At 36.2% G+C, this 17,072-nt stretch overlaps 1 protein-coding gene across 1 annotated transcript in view; it reads left to right on the top strand.

Moving 5' to 3' along the window:
* POF1B (POF1B actin binding protein) overlaps window positions 1-17,072 on the top strand; it is an 83,568-nt gene that overhangs the window by 27,778 nt on the left and 38,718 nt on the right. The window contains exons 5-6 of the mRNA XM_066356955.1: window positions 1,835-1,936; window positions 8,126-8,308. Coding sequence (XP_066213052.1) covers window positions 1,835-1,936; window positions 8,126-8,308 — 285 coding nt within the window. The remainder of the gene's footprint in view (window positions 1-1,834; window positions 1,937-8,125; window positions 8,309-17,072) is intronic.

Here is a 17,072-nt window from a genome sequence, read left to right as displayed (position 1 = left end):
GCAAAGTATGTTGTGCATAACAACCTCTTAAACATGTCACATAAGTGCAAATAACTGCCAAAGAGTTTTTTTTTTCCAAAACAAACAAGTATGAAATAACTTCTAGGGGAATTTTCTAAATATGTCCATCTTTACATTTAATAATTCACCAACAAATCCAATTGAATCACTTACATGTTTTGTTACCTAAGTACCTCAGAAATATTTAGTTAAAGCACCCCTTTTTCAAATATAAATATAAGAAGTAAATAGGCCTGTAGTGGCACAGTGGATAATGCATCGACCTGGAATGCTGAGATTGCCAGTCTGAAACCATGGCCTTGCCTGGTCAAGGCACATACAGGAAGCAACTAGTATGAGTTGATGCTTCCCACCCACTCTCTCTCTTTCTCTCTCTCATCTCTCTAAAAATCAGTAAATAAAATCTAAAAAAAATAAAAAATTCAAGCAGTACATAGCTTTGGGTTTAAGAGTTTCTTGTGTTGTGAACAACCAGTGTTTTGGTTCGTTGTTCTAAGATAGTTTACAGTAACAGGCTGCAAAAATGCTAGATCCTTTTTTTTTTTTTTTTTGTATTTTTCCGAAGCTGGAAACGGGGAGAGACAGTCAGACAGACTCCCGCATGCGCCCGACCGGGATCCACCCGGCACGCCCACCAGGGGGCGATGCTCTGCTGCGACCAGAGCCACTCTAGCGCCTGGGGCAGAGGCCAAGGAGCCATTCCTAGAGCCCGTGCCATCTTTGTTCCAATGGAGCCTCAGCTGCGGGAGGGGAAGAGAGAGACAGAGAGGAAGGAGAGGGGGAGGGGTGGAGAAGCAGATGGGCGCTTCTCCTGTGTGCCCTGGTCGGGAATTGAACCCGGAACCCCTTGCACGCCAGGCCGATGCTCTACCACTGAGCCAACTGGCCAGGGCGCTAGATCCTTTTGTTGATGTGAAATGGTCTTAAACACATTAACTGGTAACAGGCTTGGTAAGTCCCTTTCTAAATTATCCACCTGTATCATTAAAACAGATGAATGAAATTTTTGTTTTGTAACAAAACAACTTTAATTCCCCCTCTAAAAGTTCAAGACTCACGAAAACCAAGAGAGGGGACAATAATATAGTAGATGTTAAATTGATTTTAGACTCTTATTCTGATTCTTACTAACTCTTTCTGGGTTCCTTTCAGATTTTGGATGTGTCACCAGCCTTTATTTCATTGGTGACATCTAGATAATACTACATCTACTTAGATGGCTATATGGAGATACAGTTGCTCTTAAAACCTCATCTTTGTTCTCAGTATTTAAAATATATGTTGTCCCATGAGCTTTAGCTTTGATTATAATCACAAGTAAGAACTGTACACTCAGGGTACCCAAATTGAGCCCCAGGAAAAAAAAATTAATATAGTTCTACCTATTTTCTGGCTCATTGGTGCCAAATTTTGTTTATTTTGCATTTCTCCAATGAGATTTTTGCAGAGAGAGAAACCTGCCAGTACACCCAATTTAAATGGGGTTGACCTCGTGCCTGACTACCTCAGAGAAACTCATTACATCTTGCCTTAGGAACAGAAATGAATTATCTTTCCCACCCCTCTTCTAATTTCCCCAAAACACTTTGTTAAGCCAAGTTAAATGTGTTAGAAGAGATACAGATTTTTCTATTTGAGAAAATAGTCTATCTTTATTACTATTTCCTTCAGACCTTATTGGGATATCATTCCACTCTTCGCCTACAGTTTGCCACTACCACAGAGTTTATTAGAGATTGGATATTTGTGTCAGTTAACTTTTCCCTGAAAAGTTGCCTTTCAGAGCACAACATAGTTTTTACTGTCTTTGTAGGAACCACTGTCTCCATTCCTAAGAGGAGGCCATTTCTTCCCAGGAAACAATGTTATCTATGAAAAAACAATAAGAAAAGTGGAGAAGCTAAATCTGGATCAGGTATGTAAAATTTTTAATGCTTATTTTGTAAGCACTTTTGAATTCTGAATATTTTGGTAGACCTAACATGACTTTCAAATGTCAAGGGCTAGGCAAGCCTACTATGAGTCATAATAATACTTTATTATGTCTACATCCCTTCATATCATCCTTAACGCATCCATATGCATTTTCTCATGTGAGGTATTATTGTCTCTGTTACACTGAATGGGAAAGTGAAGTAAAGATATATCAACTCAAAAAAAAAAAAAGATATCAGCTCACATAGAAAACTAATGGTAGGCCTGACCTGTGGTGGTGCAGTGGATAAAGCGTTGACCTGGAAACGCAGAGGTCGCCGCCGGTTCGAAACCCTGGGCTTACCTGGTCAAGGCACATATGGGAGTTGATGCTTCCTACTCCTCCACCCCTTTTCTCTCTCTCTCTCTTTTAAAATTTAAACAGAAAGAGAGAGAGAGAGAGAGAGAGAAAAGGGGTGGAGGAGCAGGAAGCATCAACTGGATCTTGATAACATTATACAGAGTGAAATTAGTAAATCAGAAAAAACCAAGAACTACATGATTCCATACGTAGGTGGGACATAAAAACGAGACTAAGAGACATGGACAAGAGTGTGGTGGTTACGGGGGGGGGGGGGGAGGGGCGGCGTAGGAGGGAAGGAGGAGAGGGGGAGGGGGAGGGGGAGGAGGAGGGGCACAAAGAAAACTAGATAGAAGGTGACAGAGGACAATCTGACTTTGGGTGATGGGTATGCAACAGAATTGAATGACAAGATAATCTGGACATGTTTTCTTTGAATATATGTACCCTGATTTATTGATGTCACCCAATTAACATTAATAAAAATTTATAAAAAAAGAATAAATAAATTAAAATAATTTTTTAAAAAAAGAAAACTAATGGTAAGGAGCCCTGACCGGTGGCTCAGTGGATAGAGTGTTGGCCTAGTGTTTAGATGCTTGGGTTTGCATTTGCATCCCAGTCAGGGCTCACAGAAGTGACCATCTGCTTCTCCCCCTCTCCCTTCTTTCCCTCTTCCCTTTTCACAGCCAGTGGCTCTATTGATTCAAGTGTGGCCCCCAGCACTGAGGATAGTGCTGTTGGAGCACACAACCTTAGGTGCTAAAAATAGCTTGGTACTCGAGCATCAGCCCAAGATGGGGTTGCCAGGTGGATCCTGGTCAGGGTACATGCAGGAATCTACCTAAGTATCTCCCCTCCTCACACCTAAAAAAAAAAAGAAAGAAAGAAAGAAAGTAGACAAAGGAAAGAAATAAAGAAAGAGAATTAATGGTAGAATCTGAACTTAATCTAGTATGCTTCCTTTAAAGTGGTCTCATAAAAATCATAATTTAAAACATTACAATTTTATCTAATTTAATATAAAATAAAATGTTAAATGAATATGTGTGAACAGACATGTAAAGTACTGTATACTGCAAAATATCTAGAAAACAAAAGCTTCAAGTCACATTTTAGAATTCCATTAAGCTATTGAGAGACCAAGAACAGGGTACAAAGCTGAAGAGGAGCAATGGTCATCCCGTGGCGTCTGGAACCCCAGTCTTTTGGAGCAGAGTTGTTACTGTAACCAGCAGAGGTCTGCACATGATCTGCTCAGTGGATTCAAGCATTTCCAGCTCAGACAAAGCCTGGGAGTTATGTCTTGAACTAGACAGTGTATTAGTTTACTAGGGCTGATGTAACAAAGGACTACAGTCTGAGTGGCTTAAAAAACAAACAAACAGAAACTTATTGCCTCACAGTTCTGAAGGTATGAATTATGACATCACTGTTGGCAGGGCCATACTCCCTTTGGAGGCTTTTGGGAAGAAACTTTTCCATACCTATCCTCTAGTTTCTGGTGACTGTAAGTGTGTTCCTTAACTTGTGGATGCCTAAGTTTAATCCTCCATCTTTAAATCACCTCTCCCCTAGGTGCCTTCACATCATTTTCCCTTTGTGCATGCCTGTTTCTGTATCTAAGTTTCCCATTTTTATGAAGCTCTAGTTATATTGGATTAGGACCCATCCTAATGACCTCATTTTAACTTGGTTATACCTCTGTCTTAATAAGGTCACATTCTGAGATTTGGGGGGTGAAGTCTTTGGCATATCTTTTGGAGGGGGCAGGGAGCACAGTTTAACCCAAATCAGGCAGTTAAATAATACTGAATAAATTTTGATCACAAAATCACTTGTCATAGACAAAGGAAACATTAAAATATACTAAATTTTCCATTTTAATTTTCTTGGCATGAAAACACGTCTCATTTTTGTAAGTATTTGTGAGCAGTTGTTACCAGATTTATAGGAACTAATGCATATTACTTATATGTTGCCCAATAAAAATGGAATGGAATAAAATCTCAGAATCATAAACATTTAAATCTTGAAGATCCTAGGCTGCTTGGAAGGCTGGATATAGTGTGAAAGGTACAGTACCGATATAATCTTCCAGAGGAACAGAAAATATTTCTGAGCATTATGATATCAAACAGAAACGTTTCATCAAATATGTCAGCTCAAGGGGCACGTTCCTCAAGCAACTAGACTGCCGAAACAATACATTTGGTGCATTTTAAACAACAAGGAATGTTTGAGGCACGTCATTTCATGCTGCATCCAACTTCTTGTTTCAAAGAGAACAAAGAACTTTTCCATATTTTGGTCCCTAGAGGAAAATATTGAGTATCCTGAACACTATGATTTCTTGGCATCTGGGACAATTAAAGAACCCCTTGTATGAGAATGCTGCTGCTGCTTATTATTAACTAAAGTATTTGCATTTCTCTTTTCACTTTTCTTGTGAATGACTTAAATGATTTGGGTGTTCTGGAACCGTCATGGAGATAGCCCCCAGTAAAGGCGCTGTGCGTACAGACCAAAGTACACCTGCTTTGACATAGTGGAGTCTCCTCAGTGATAGAAATACTGTAGGGTGAGCAGGATGCAGCCAAGGTCGGGATGAACCTGTTTAATGTGAAATTAGAGACTAATTGAAATAAGACTAGCTCTTAGGAGATGAGACCTGTCCAAGAAAGAGGTTTTGTTATGAAAGGTTGCTTAAGCGGTACCAGGTGTAAGATAGTATCCAATCATATGTATTTTACTCTGTATTTTTTTCTCTACAAAAAAAAAAAAAAGACATTAAAGCAGAAGTGTTGGATCTCCTGTACTTTAAAATGCATCTTGTGATATGATTCAAAAGTATGAGTAAAACAGTGTTGGTAGTCAGATGTGAGACTTGAAAACTGCAAACCTACTAACATGGCACGGATACCAATAAGTGGGTCAGAGGCCGAATGGGCTCTGGGGAGCCATAAGGCACCCCAGATGGAGAGACTGTTCCCATTCTATTCAAGAGGCCACTGATACTTTCATAAAGGAAGATACTTGAAAAATGGGTTTTGTTTTCTTTCTTGTCCTATATTATTGTGTCCTTTTATTGTTTTCTGACTTTTTTTAAGAAACACATTATATATTTTCAGTGGAAATTCTATTTCGGTAGTGTACAGGCTACCCACCAAGTGAAAGTTTTCTCAGATGTTCACTCTGACTTTATCCTAATTCATTGTATGGAGGTGTTTTTTAAGATAAAATAACAGATAACACATTTACACCCAAACTATGTGTAAGAGTTCTGGATTAGTATACAGTCAGACTTCTAAACTGTAGACATCTTAGTGCTCACATGTTTGTAAAGTGCGTCCTGTTTGAAAGGAGTAGAGAGCTCTGGCCAGTTGGCTCAGCATTAGAGCATTGGCCCCGCATGTGGAAGTCCCGGGTTCAATTCTCAGTCAGGGCACACAGGAGAAGTGACCATCTTCTCTACTCCTCCCCATCTCCTTTCCCCTCCAATAGTCATGGCTAGAATGATCAAGCTGGCCCTGAGCGCTGAGGATGACTCCATGGCCTCTGCTTCAGCTGCTAAAATAGCTCGGGTGCTGAAAAATGGGGCAGCGGCCCCAGACGGGCAGAGCATTGGCTCCATATGGGGTTGCTGGGTGGATCCCGATCGGGGCGCATGTGGGAGTCTGTCTCTCCACCTCCCTGCCTCTCACTTGATAAAAGAAAGTAAGAAAAGAGTGAGAGAAAATAATTCTACAAACTAATTTTATGACCTTTATTATCTGCTTATATGTCTACCAAGGCAGTTTGTATTTGTTAAATGTTTCTTTACATGTTTTTTCTTCTTTCAAAATATTTTTGTATCCATGAAAAGGTAATTCGTACACATGGTTAAAAATTTCAAAGCATAAAATGTGTAAAAAGGTACAAAAAGAGTATAAAAAGAAAAAAATGTATACAGTGAAATAATAGTCTCTCTATCCTGATCCTCTTGTACTCTTCCCAGAGGCAGTCACTCTTGGAAGATTTTTACTCTATGCATTTAAAAGCATATATATATATATATATATATATATATATATATATACACACACATACACATTTATAAATATTTAATACAAAAGGAGCACGCTATATTTATTCTTGTGCCTCTTACTTTCTCCATTTAACATAGTTTGAAGTGGTTCCAGATACAAAATTGACGGTCTGAAGTGTTTTCCTTTGTTAATACAGGTCAGCTTCCACAGTCAAAGGAAATAGAGCATTGAGTTTATGCTTTTACAGTTAATTGTATGTGCATGAATGTAGCACTATGATTCCAAATCGATTATTTTCTTTGAAAACTGGCTATCAGATGCCTGTTCTCAAAGTAGAATGATAACAACATAATGTAAGAAATTCAAATAAACTTGAAAGTCCCCAAACTGAAATCACCAGATGTCTTTTCTTATTATGTTCTCTATACTTATGAGGGGAAAAAATGCCATGACAAATGAGAAAGAAGATAGGAAAGATTTAGTTTAAAAAGAAGTTCCAGAATATTTAAAAGACAGCACAAATTCAGCTTAATATTCTGAAAGAACTCTGATCTAGAAATCCTGAGATCTAGTCCTAATTGTGCTACTAATTAGTTGTGTAATTTTAAGATAATCATCCATTAGTTTATTTATTCCTCATGGTAACCCAATGAGACACACACTATTTCCACTTTTACAAATGAGAAAACTGAAGCTTATAAAGATTGCATGTACATGTTCCCAAGATCACACAGGAAGTGATAGTCATTGTTAGAATCCATATTTTTTGGATTTGAATCTTCTATTACTGATTTTGAATATTTGTCTTAATTCATCCTCTCTTTTCATAAATGTAAGAACTTTGCACATCCCCACTGTAATTCCTGACATTGGAAATCACTACATTATATTATTTTCAAATTTTATCTCCATATACAACTTCAGTTTTATAGTATTATTATGTAATTAGATGCTGAAGTACCTGTTGAATTGTCAAAGAAAGGTAATTTAATGTTAATATTCATTATAGTTTTAGTGATAAATGTAAGTAGAACATTAAAATGCTGGCTAATTTAAGTAAGTATTTGGGTGGTCACAATCAACTGATCAAATAAAAATAGAATTCAATAAAATTTCCCCCAATAGAATAAATTGAAATTGGTCAAAATAAACAAATAAACAAAATAGAAACAGACCCATTGATACCAAGAGCAGATTAGCTACTGTTAGAGAGGTGGAGGTTGGGGGGCTGGGTGAAAAGCTAAAGTGATTAAGAAAAAACTTGTAGACACAGACAACAGCATGGTGATCACTAGAAGAAAAGGGGGGGCAGGTAGAAGAGGGTAATGGAGCTAAGTTGTGTTGAAAAGAGACTTGACTTTGGGTGGTGAACTCACTAAACCACATAGAGATGGTGTATTACAGAACTTTACTCTTTAAACCTATTTAATTTTATTAACAAATACCACCCCCAATGAACAAAATAAAAATAAAGAAAAATAAATTTATCACATCATAAAGTTACAAATCCTAGGGTTTCAATTGTCTTGTGAAAGAACACATTAAATAATGGTTTCAGTTGGGTTTTCTTCTTTTTTTAAAGATTTTATCTATTCATTTGAGAGAGAGAAAGAGAGAGAGGGAAAGGGGAGGAGCAGGAAGCATCAACTCCCATATGGCCAGGCAAACCCAGGGTTTCAAACTGGAGATCTCAGAGTTCCAGGTCGATGCTTTTATCCACTGCACCACCACAGATCAGGCAGGTTTTTCTTGATTAGTAATTTTTTTTATACTCAGTGGCTGTTTTTGACATGTACTTTAGGAATGCTATCCTCAGGTTCAGTGCCATCATCACATTGTCCAACAGCCTCAGATCATCCACTCTCCACACTGTCAACAATCCCACTCGAGCCAGCAAATCCAAACCATCACAGGAAGTGACTCAATCTCTACAAGCATCGGAAGTGATCTGTGCCACGGGGAACCAAGCCATACACATGAACAGGTAAGATCAATCAGCTCATACCTTATAAAATTGAAATAATACTCTTAAATCCTTCATACTCCATTGTACAGGTACCCATATTAAATTTTCATCAAAACATTGAAGAGTTATACCACTGGTATTTGTATTTTGTTATGGCATTTTAAAAATAAATTTTCATTTCCTCTCAAAAGGCAAAATAATTCAGGTCTATTAATACATTAAATCTATAAAGGAAGTCATGAATTGATTAATAAAAACCTAATTTCTAGGTGGCCTCTAGTTCTAAATTAGGCCTAATGGTTGTAAAATATTAAAAATATTAAAGAATTAAATATTTTCATGAGGTATGTATGGTGTTTAAATGAACAGCGAATTACAAATGATATTATCAAAGATGATTGTAATGGTCACGTTTCACAGGCTGGTAAATCCTTCTTATATGTTTGTCTTCTTTGAAAATATGGTATATTAAATCTAGTCAGAATATGCATACATTTTATTGTATACTACATCAACAAAATAGAAACTAAAACTTAGTTGCTAAGCAGTAATCTCTTGAGATACAATTGTCAGTGACAAATTTATGTTCTGAAGACTTTGGAATCTTGTCAACATCTGCTATGCAAGTGTTAAAGGAAAAAAGCTTTTTCTTGTATCTTGGTAAAACTAACAACAATAACAAACAATGAGGAATCAATAAGATATGTATGTTTTTAGATGTTTTTCTGGTAAAGAATAACTTGCTCAAATTGACCCTTTTATAGACAGCTCTTCCTAAAAGACAAAAGAACAAGAATAAGAAGAAATAAAGAAGCCTGTTTATATCATATAAGAATTTGATCATTTTATATTAAATGTACATGAGATTACTTCTAAGAGTTGTGAATCTGAAATGTACACTTTAGCCATATTCATCAAAAAGAAACACAAATGATTTAAAAATCCACATTTTTCAATCTAAAAATGCCTAAAATGATCTTTTCTCTAAATATCATGTATGGAAATGTTGGTCTGTAGAATTATACTAAGGCATAGCCAGATGGTGTTGAATTGAGTACATTACACGGGTTAATAAAAATCATTAAAAACCACCTTATTAGGTTAAGTCATTTGAAATTGTCATCTTTTTAACATGCCAAAATTGGTCAAATAGCAACCATTTCATACGGTTCCATCTAATCCTTTGTGTCAGTTTCCACATTGTAAAATATTTATCATCTATTTCTTATAAGTTATTCTAAGAAGAAATTATATCTTGTATATTAAGCACTTATCATAGCTGAGTGCCAATGGTAAATACTTAACAAATAAATGGTAATTATTAGTTTTTAGTACTAATTATTATGTTAAACGTTAAATCTTCATGCCAAATACTATGAAAAATACAAAAGTGGCTAAAACATTGTCACATTTCTGTGTTTACTGTCAAAAAGGAGAATTGGCAAACACATAAAACATAATATAAAGCAAAGAGTTGTCTGTCATAAAAGAGGAACAAGCAATGTGCTTTGGGAACAGAGGAGAGAAGAAATTAATTTCAGCTAAGAGGTCAAAGAAAGCTTTGCTGGGGAGGCAGGAATTGAACTGGGATTTGAAGAGTGAGCGCATTTTTCTGTGTGGTATTGCGGTGTGGCATGGAGTTGACATCCTAAGAGACAAGTACATGAAAAATTTTATAGGTTTGGGAGTTGACATTTTGGGCTTTAGAAATAGGTTTTCAGTTAGTGGTTAGGTTTGTATGGAAAGGAAGACATAGAATGAGGAGTGCTAGATCATGAGGTCCAAATGTTACGTTTAAACTATTCAACTTTATTTGGTAGATAATGAAGAGTGAGTGAAGGTTATTAAGTAAGAAAATACGGACAGGTGTGTTTTTATTTTTTTTAAATATTTTATTCATTATTTGTTTATTTTTTATAGAGAGGAGAGAGAGAAAGGGGAGAGGAATGGGAAGCCTCAACTAGTAGTAGTTGCTTCTCGCATGTGCCTTGACTGCGCAAGCCCAGGGTTTCGAACCAGTGACCTCAGCATTCCAGATTGACGATTTATCCAGTGCACCACCATAGATCAAGAATAGGTGTGCTTTAAGATAGTGGTCCCCTAACCCTGGTCCGCGGACCGGTACCGGTCCGTGGGCCATTTGGTACCGGTCCGCAGAGAAAGAATCAATAACTTACATTATTTCCGTTTTATTTATATTTAAGTCTGAATGATGTTTTATTTTTAAAAAATGACCAGATTTCCTCTGTTACATCCGTGTAAGACTCACTCTTGACGCTTGTCTCGGTCACGTGATACATTTATCCGTCCCACCCTAAAGGCCGGTCCGTGAAAATATTTTCCAACATTAAACCAGTCCGTGGCCCAAAAAAGGTTGGGGACCACTGCTTTAAGAGGTTAATCCTAGCAGCTTTGTACAAGATAGATTGGCATATTGATTAATTTTCTTCTTACACTGATCAGATGAAGAAGGTGCCATTCTTACCATTACAGTTCAGATAAGGAAACTAAAGTTTAGAGAGGTTAAGTTACTTGCAAAATCTTGCACAAGTAGCGTGTGGCGGCACCAGGAGTCCATATCTGTAGCCTGACTCCAGAGCTTATTAAGCATCCTTCTTGAAGCTGAGTCAGTTATGTGGAGAGTCCATGACCAATAGTGTGAACGTCAACAGAGCACTGGATTTGGATTTACTAGCGGGGAGCGACTGGTGATATAACAAAAAGTGGACTAGTGGCAAGGTAGCAGGACCCATGTTCCAGTCCCAGTTCTGTCCCTTTCAAGCTGTCTGTTCTCAATATGTGCTAAATTTCTCAGAAACATCCTCATCCATAAAACATACTTGGTAATATCTACTTCACAGGGTTGATGTAAGTGAAAAATACATGTTGAGAAAGTGCTTCATAAACTATAAAATCTACAACATGAAAAAATGCTATGGAGAAGGATTTACAGAAAGAACATAATTAAAAGCTCTTTCAGTAGTTGAAGTATAAAACTTAAACTAAGAATGGAGGGAGGAACAATAATCAGAGATGGGAGTAATATGATATGATTGAGATTCTTGTCCAGTGTCAAAGTTGATGCTATATTTTTTCATTAGTTCAGTACAATTAATCACAAATTCGACCAGAGCAGATATTGTCTATTTGGAAAACGGGTAGAGTTGAGTAACTTAATAAATTGCTTTCTATTTTATTATTCATCAGTTTGAGATTTGTTCAATACTGGAAGGATGAAGGGCAGGGGAGGAGGGTTGAAAGGATAACTGGTGATGGGGAGAGACTTGATTTGTAGTGGTGAACACACAATGCAATATACAAATGGTGTGGTATAAAGCTGCACTCCTGAAACCTGTATAATTTTATTAATCAATGTCACTCAAATAAATTCAATAAAAAGAACTAGTTACATAAAAGACAGAAAACTAACTTATGTATGTTCTCCCTGGAAACATCATTATTTTGGTTTCGAATTCAAAACCTCACTGATGATATTTCTTTCCCAGGGACATAAGAATGACGCACTGTGATCATTCTGCTGCCATTAGCAAGGAACAGATCATTTCACATATGCTAGTGACAGGGAAAGACTCAGCTGAACTCATTTTTCAAGTCGTCATACAGGTGGTGTTTATAAGAAAGACTTAAATAATGATGTATATAGTATGTGCAACTCTCCCACTTGGCTTGAGGCTTCCAAGGAACCTTTTGGAGTCATGGGAAGATACAAAAAGAACAGTTCTGCTTACTTGGATAGTGTTCTTGCCAAAGGAAAATACTCCAACTTGCGAGGCTTTTCATTTGAAAATTTAATTTTAGTCAGTGTCAGGACAACAGAGGTCTTGGTGTCAGGTGGCTTTTTGACAAGTACGTAGGAAGCTGGCCACAGTGTTTATTTAACACAAGCCCTTCATTAACGACGGAGTCTCTGTGCTACTCAGCTCAATAAACTAGCAGCTATGCCTAGTCTCTTCCTTACTAACCCATAGCTTATGCCTCTCTCCATTCTTTATTGCCTTCTTTGCTCCCATTATTGAAAATTAAGGTCTTTTGTGAAGATTTCTGTCACCTGCTCTCCCTTCCAAAAATTTAATTTGTATCTGCTTTGGGTCCATTTTCACCCAACACCACCCGTGTACGCCTCCCACCACCACCTGCTCGGGTGTCCTTTTGAACTTTTGTAGCAGAAAAAGAATTGATATTTATTAGCTCTTTTAAAACAAGTTTTTTCATTTTTTAATTAAAGTAATGCATGTTTATAGCTTAAAAGGTCAAATAGTACTAAGAGGTATTAAGAGACAGTAGTTTCCTGTTACGGTTCTCCCGGGCACCTGCTCCCCAGAGGCTAGCATTCTCAGCTTAGCTTTCCTTATGGTGCTTGTCTTCGTCTACCTCAGTAGTGTGCACATACTTGTGCTGCTATTTCTTGATTCATTTATGTTATATATTATCTCTTGATAATTCTGCTACATAGAATTTAGTTCCATAAATCCCCATTTTTGGCTATATCAATATTCAGTGTTTATATTACTATTGCAATGAAAATATTTATCGTTGAACCATTTTGTACTATTTGGCTTCGTGTATTAATATAACTATTTTAAAAAAGATTTTATTTGTTTATTTTAGAGGAGAGAGAGAGAGAGAGAGAGAGAGAGAGAGAGAGAGAGAGAGAGAGAAGTGGGGAGAAGCAGGAAGCATCTCCCATATGTGCCTTGACCAGGCAAGCCCAGGGTTTCGAATCAGTGACCTTAGTGTCCCAGGCCAATGATCTGTCCATTGCGCCACCACAGGCCAGGCCTATAACAACTTTATAAAGTAGGTACTTAGTTACCTGCATTTTCTAGGGAGAAAGTGAGATTCAGAGAGTCTGGGCAATCTACTTTTATCTGCACCTGGGAGTGAGAGCCCTGCCTCTGGCTCCAATGTCTGTTCCCTTTTCACGGCAGCTGCAGAGAAAATTAAATTAAGCCTTTATTTCAAGTACAGCACTATCATTAAGTGTAAAATCTTCATTGTAAAATTGTGTATAATCAATTCAGTGACATTTATTGAAAATCTTCTCAGTACCAGGTACTGTATAATGTAGCATTTATAACAAAAACATCTATGGAGATTAAAATAATGAGAATTTTCAGAACCTAAAATTCTAACATTTTCTGTTGTTAAGATTTCTTCTTGTGGTACAAAATAGAACACCATTGTTTTTTGTTTTTTTTTCCTTCTTCACTCTGTTAAGCAAATGACATGATGCCTAAAATGTATTTAATTTCACAGAGATTAGTACCCACATGATTAACTGTGGTTTCAATCAGTCTAACAGCTATTAAATGTCCCAAAGCAAGGAAAAATAAATGAAACAATAACTTGATTTATCTAAAAATATTACCATATCATTATGAGCTTTGCAGGATAACAATCTATACATTGTAACCTTTCTACTAATAGTGATTGTTTTGTTTTCATGAAACAAAGAGTTACTACCCACTAAGATCTAAGTGGAGCAGACTTTGTTCCTTAACATATTCATATCCTTTTAGAGGGTTAGGTATTTATGTATAATCCCTTTTATATAACATCGCATTTGAAGCACTTTATCATGTGCTAAGCAACTCTTCTAAACAGGTGAAAAACGCACATACTTAAGCCAGTTACCTAATGAGAATCAATTTAATTCATCCAGTGACATATACTATTAGGCTGTTACTGTACCTTGCTCATAAACTATCCCTAGTTGAGCAACATTTGTCACAAATATGTGACATTACATTTGTGGGGAAAGGACTGGCAAGAAAATATAGACAGCCAAAATCCATTACTATTGTGTGCTTGCTATTTGTAAGGCTCTAAAAGTATTACCACTGAACTTTGTAAATATGGTTGGTCAAAAATATCATGTTTGAATAACAAAGTTAATATAATGTAAGTGTTAGCAAGAAAATTCCACTCCTGGAATCTCATAGATCACAAATACGAAACAAAACTCAAAATTAGAACTGAGAGAAGAACTTTCAAAGCAGTAGTGAGGTGAGGGCCATGGTTTCCCTTTATAAAACATTTTCTTTCTACAAATTTTCTAAGGAATGATCACTAATTTACCTCTGCTTTTACACCTAAACATTGTTGCCTTGCCTTGCATTTGTGGCAGCAATTTTAATCAAGGTTTTCCTGTTTTTTTTTTTTTTCACCTGCAATTAGAGGCAAGGTGTTGGACTGCTTGGCTATTAAAATCAAAGAATGATCTAATTAAAGGTACTTGATCAATGCATGCTAATGAATCTTTTATTTTTTTGTAATTTTTAAAGAAATATCACATATTGTGTATCTGGGAACAACTATTCTTAAGCACAGTTTGTATACCTGCCCTTTTTATATATAAAATGTTAAAGCTATTATCCAAGATTGACATTCAAAATAGCTCTCATTCACCAGGCAGAAAAGTAGATATGGAGTATGTGTATATCTCAAGTATGCTCTCAACTTATTATTGTCAAACAGGAAAAAAAAATTCTGTCCATTAGAGCTACCGTTATTCTGACCTAAAACTCATGTTGGCTCGAGAGGCTCCCTCGATTTGTTTTTTCAAGGCAACAAGAGCATGACTTTTATTACGCTCCATTTGCAGATTACATTTTCATAAGGTTATGTTACTGTATTATGGCTTTATCCCTCATTATTCCTCTTCAAGAATTTTAAAAAAAGTATTAAATTATAAAAACAAGTACATGGTTTTAAGCCAATGCTACAAGATATCTCAAAACACACCTACAAACAGTTAAAATAAAACTAAAAAGTTCTAAAGACCTGTGATTTAGGAAATAGAAAATATTGCTAAATGTGGCACATTCCATTTATGGTACAGAAATTTCATCTTGTGTTGGTTGAACATTGTCCCGTCATTGAAAACAGTGGGTGAGAAGCTGACTCCTCTCCCCTCCAAACTTTTGAACCCAACTGGGTTTTGAATTTTACTGAGCAATACTCATAAGTTATTGTGAATTTTAGGCTGTACAAAGCGAAGAGGGAATATATACACTGAGGAGTGAGATTTTGTTTCCTACTTTTCCACTGTGACATGTGTTTTGCCAAAAGAAACAATTATTTAATTGTAACGCTTGTACTTTTCTCTGGTGATTAAAATTTACTATCTGAACTTCAGGCATACTTAATGTCATTTCATAATAAGAAACTCAAAAGCTAACCTCCAAAATAGTGTGGTTAGGAACAGTATAATTCCAAAATAACTAAGAAAAGCAACAGAAGTGACATCTGCAGAGGCAATATTATGTAGAGGTTACAAGACATCAGTATTTCATTTAATCTTTACATAAAGCTTATAGCTCAATGCCTGACATACAGTGAGAGATTAATAAATATTGGTTATTATTTTAATTTCTGAAAATAAAATTACTTACCTTGGGTAACTTAACACTTCTTTATAGCTATGAAAACAAACACAGTGTTAATATAAATCATTCCTTGTCTTGGAGTCTGTGATTCATGTGGGCATCCTAAATTTTCCACCTCAGAAATCACATGAGTAAAAGTTTCAGTAATGGTGTTAAGATTCATGTGAGTAAAGACTTGCATACCTAAAAGGTCTACTAGATATACCGTGCAATTACAGGAAAATATGTATGCAAAAATTAAAAAGAAATAAATATTTTAAGACAATTTGTAACTATGAAAGTACTAGGTCAAATGAATCAAACTTGAAGGAAAAAAGAGCCATAATTTTCACAGTATGATGAGGGTACTATAATCAGCTATGAGAAAAATGTGCAAAACACTAAGCATATCAAGTTCTTTGTTTGGAGATTCTAACAGGAGCTCAGTACTTGAACATTTTTAGCTAAATAACTGTGTTCTTCTACTTGGGAAACTTTGTTTTGGAAGGGGCACACATAGAGAGGCGAAGCCAGAAAATGGTACCTACCTGGACGGCTACAGCAGAAAAATAACCTAAAGACCAATGGGATGACATTGACAGGACAACTAGATTTTCCTCTTCCAGTTAAGCTTGGCTTTCTTAAAAAGTTCTTTATAATGGCTGTTTATTATATATATATATATATTAATTTTATTTAGAAAATTAATTTTAACAAGGTGACACTGATCGATAAGAGTACATATGTTTCAGGTAAACATTTCTAATAGCATTTGAACTGTTGATTAGATTGTATATCAATCACCCAAAGTCAAATAATTTTCTATCACCTCATATTTGTCCCTCTTTATACCCTTCTCCCACTCCTCCCCCACATTTCCTCCCTCACACCCCCCTCCCCTAGGTAACCACTCACTTTTCTCTATGTCCATGAGTCTAAATTTTATATCCCACCTATATGTGAAATCATACAGTTCTTAGCTTTTTCATTTTACTTATTTCACTCAGTATAATGAGTTTACTTTCAATATTATTTTGTATTGGTTTCTGGTGTACAGAATAATGGTTAGACAATCATGAAAATGTTCCCCCTGATATTTCCAGAATTCACCTGGCACAATACATAGTTATTACAATATTAATTACTGTATTTTCTATGATGTGCTTTATATCCCTGTGACTGTTTTTGTAACTACCAATTGGTACTTCTTGATCCCTGAACTTTTTTCACCCAGTTCCCCAAGCCCTCTTTATTCTTGCAATCACCAAACAAAATTGCAACCAACTCATACATAGGGACCAGAGTGACAATTCATCCTGATTTTTAAAATTGAATTTATTGGGGTGATATTGGTTAATAAAATTGCATAGGTTCTGGGCATACCACTTTATAAC

The sequence above is a fragment of the Saccopteryx leptura genome, chromosome X (assembly GCF_036850995.1).
Source record: "Saccopteryx leptura isolate mSacLep1 chromosome X, mSacLep1_pri_phased_curated, whole genome shotgun sequence".
Taxonomy (NCBI): domain Eukaryota; kingdom Metazoa; phylum Chordata; class Mammalia; order Chiroptera; family Emballonuridae; genus Saccopteryx; species Saccopteryx leptura.
The sequence above is the reverse complement of the archived record's forward strand: the minus strand, read 5'-3'. Positions and strand labels throughout refer to the sequence as shown.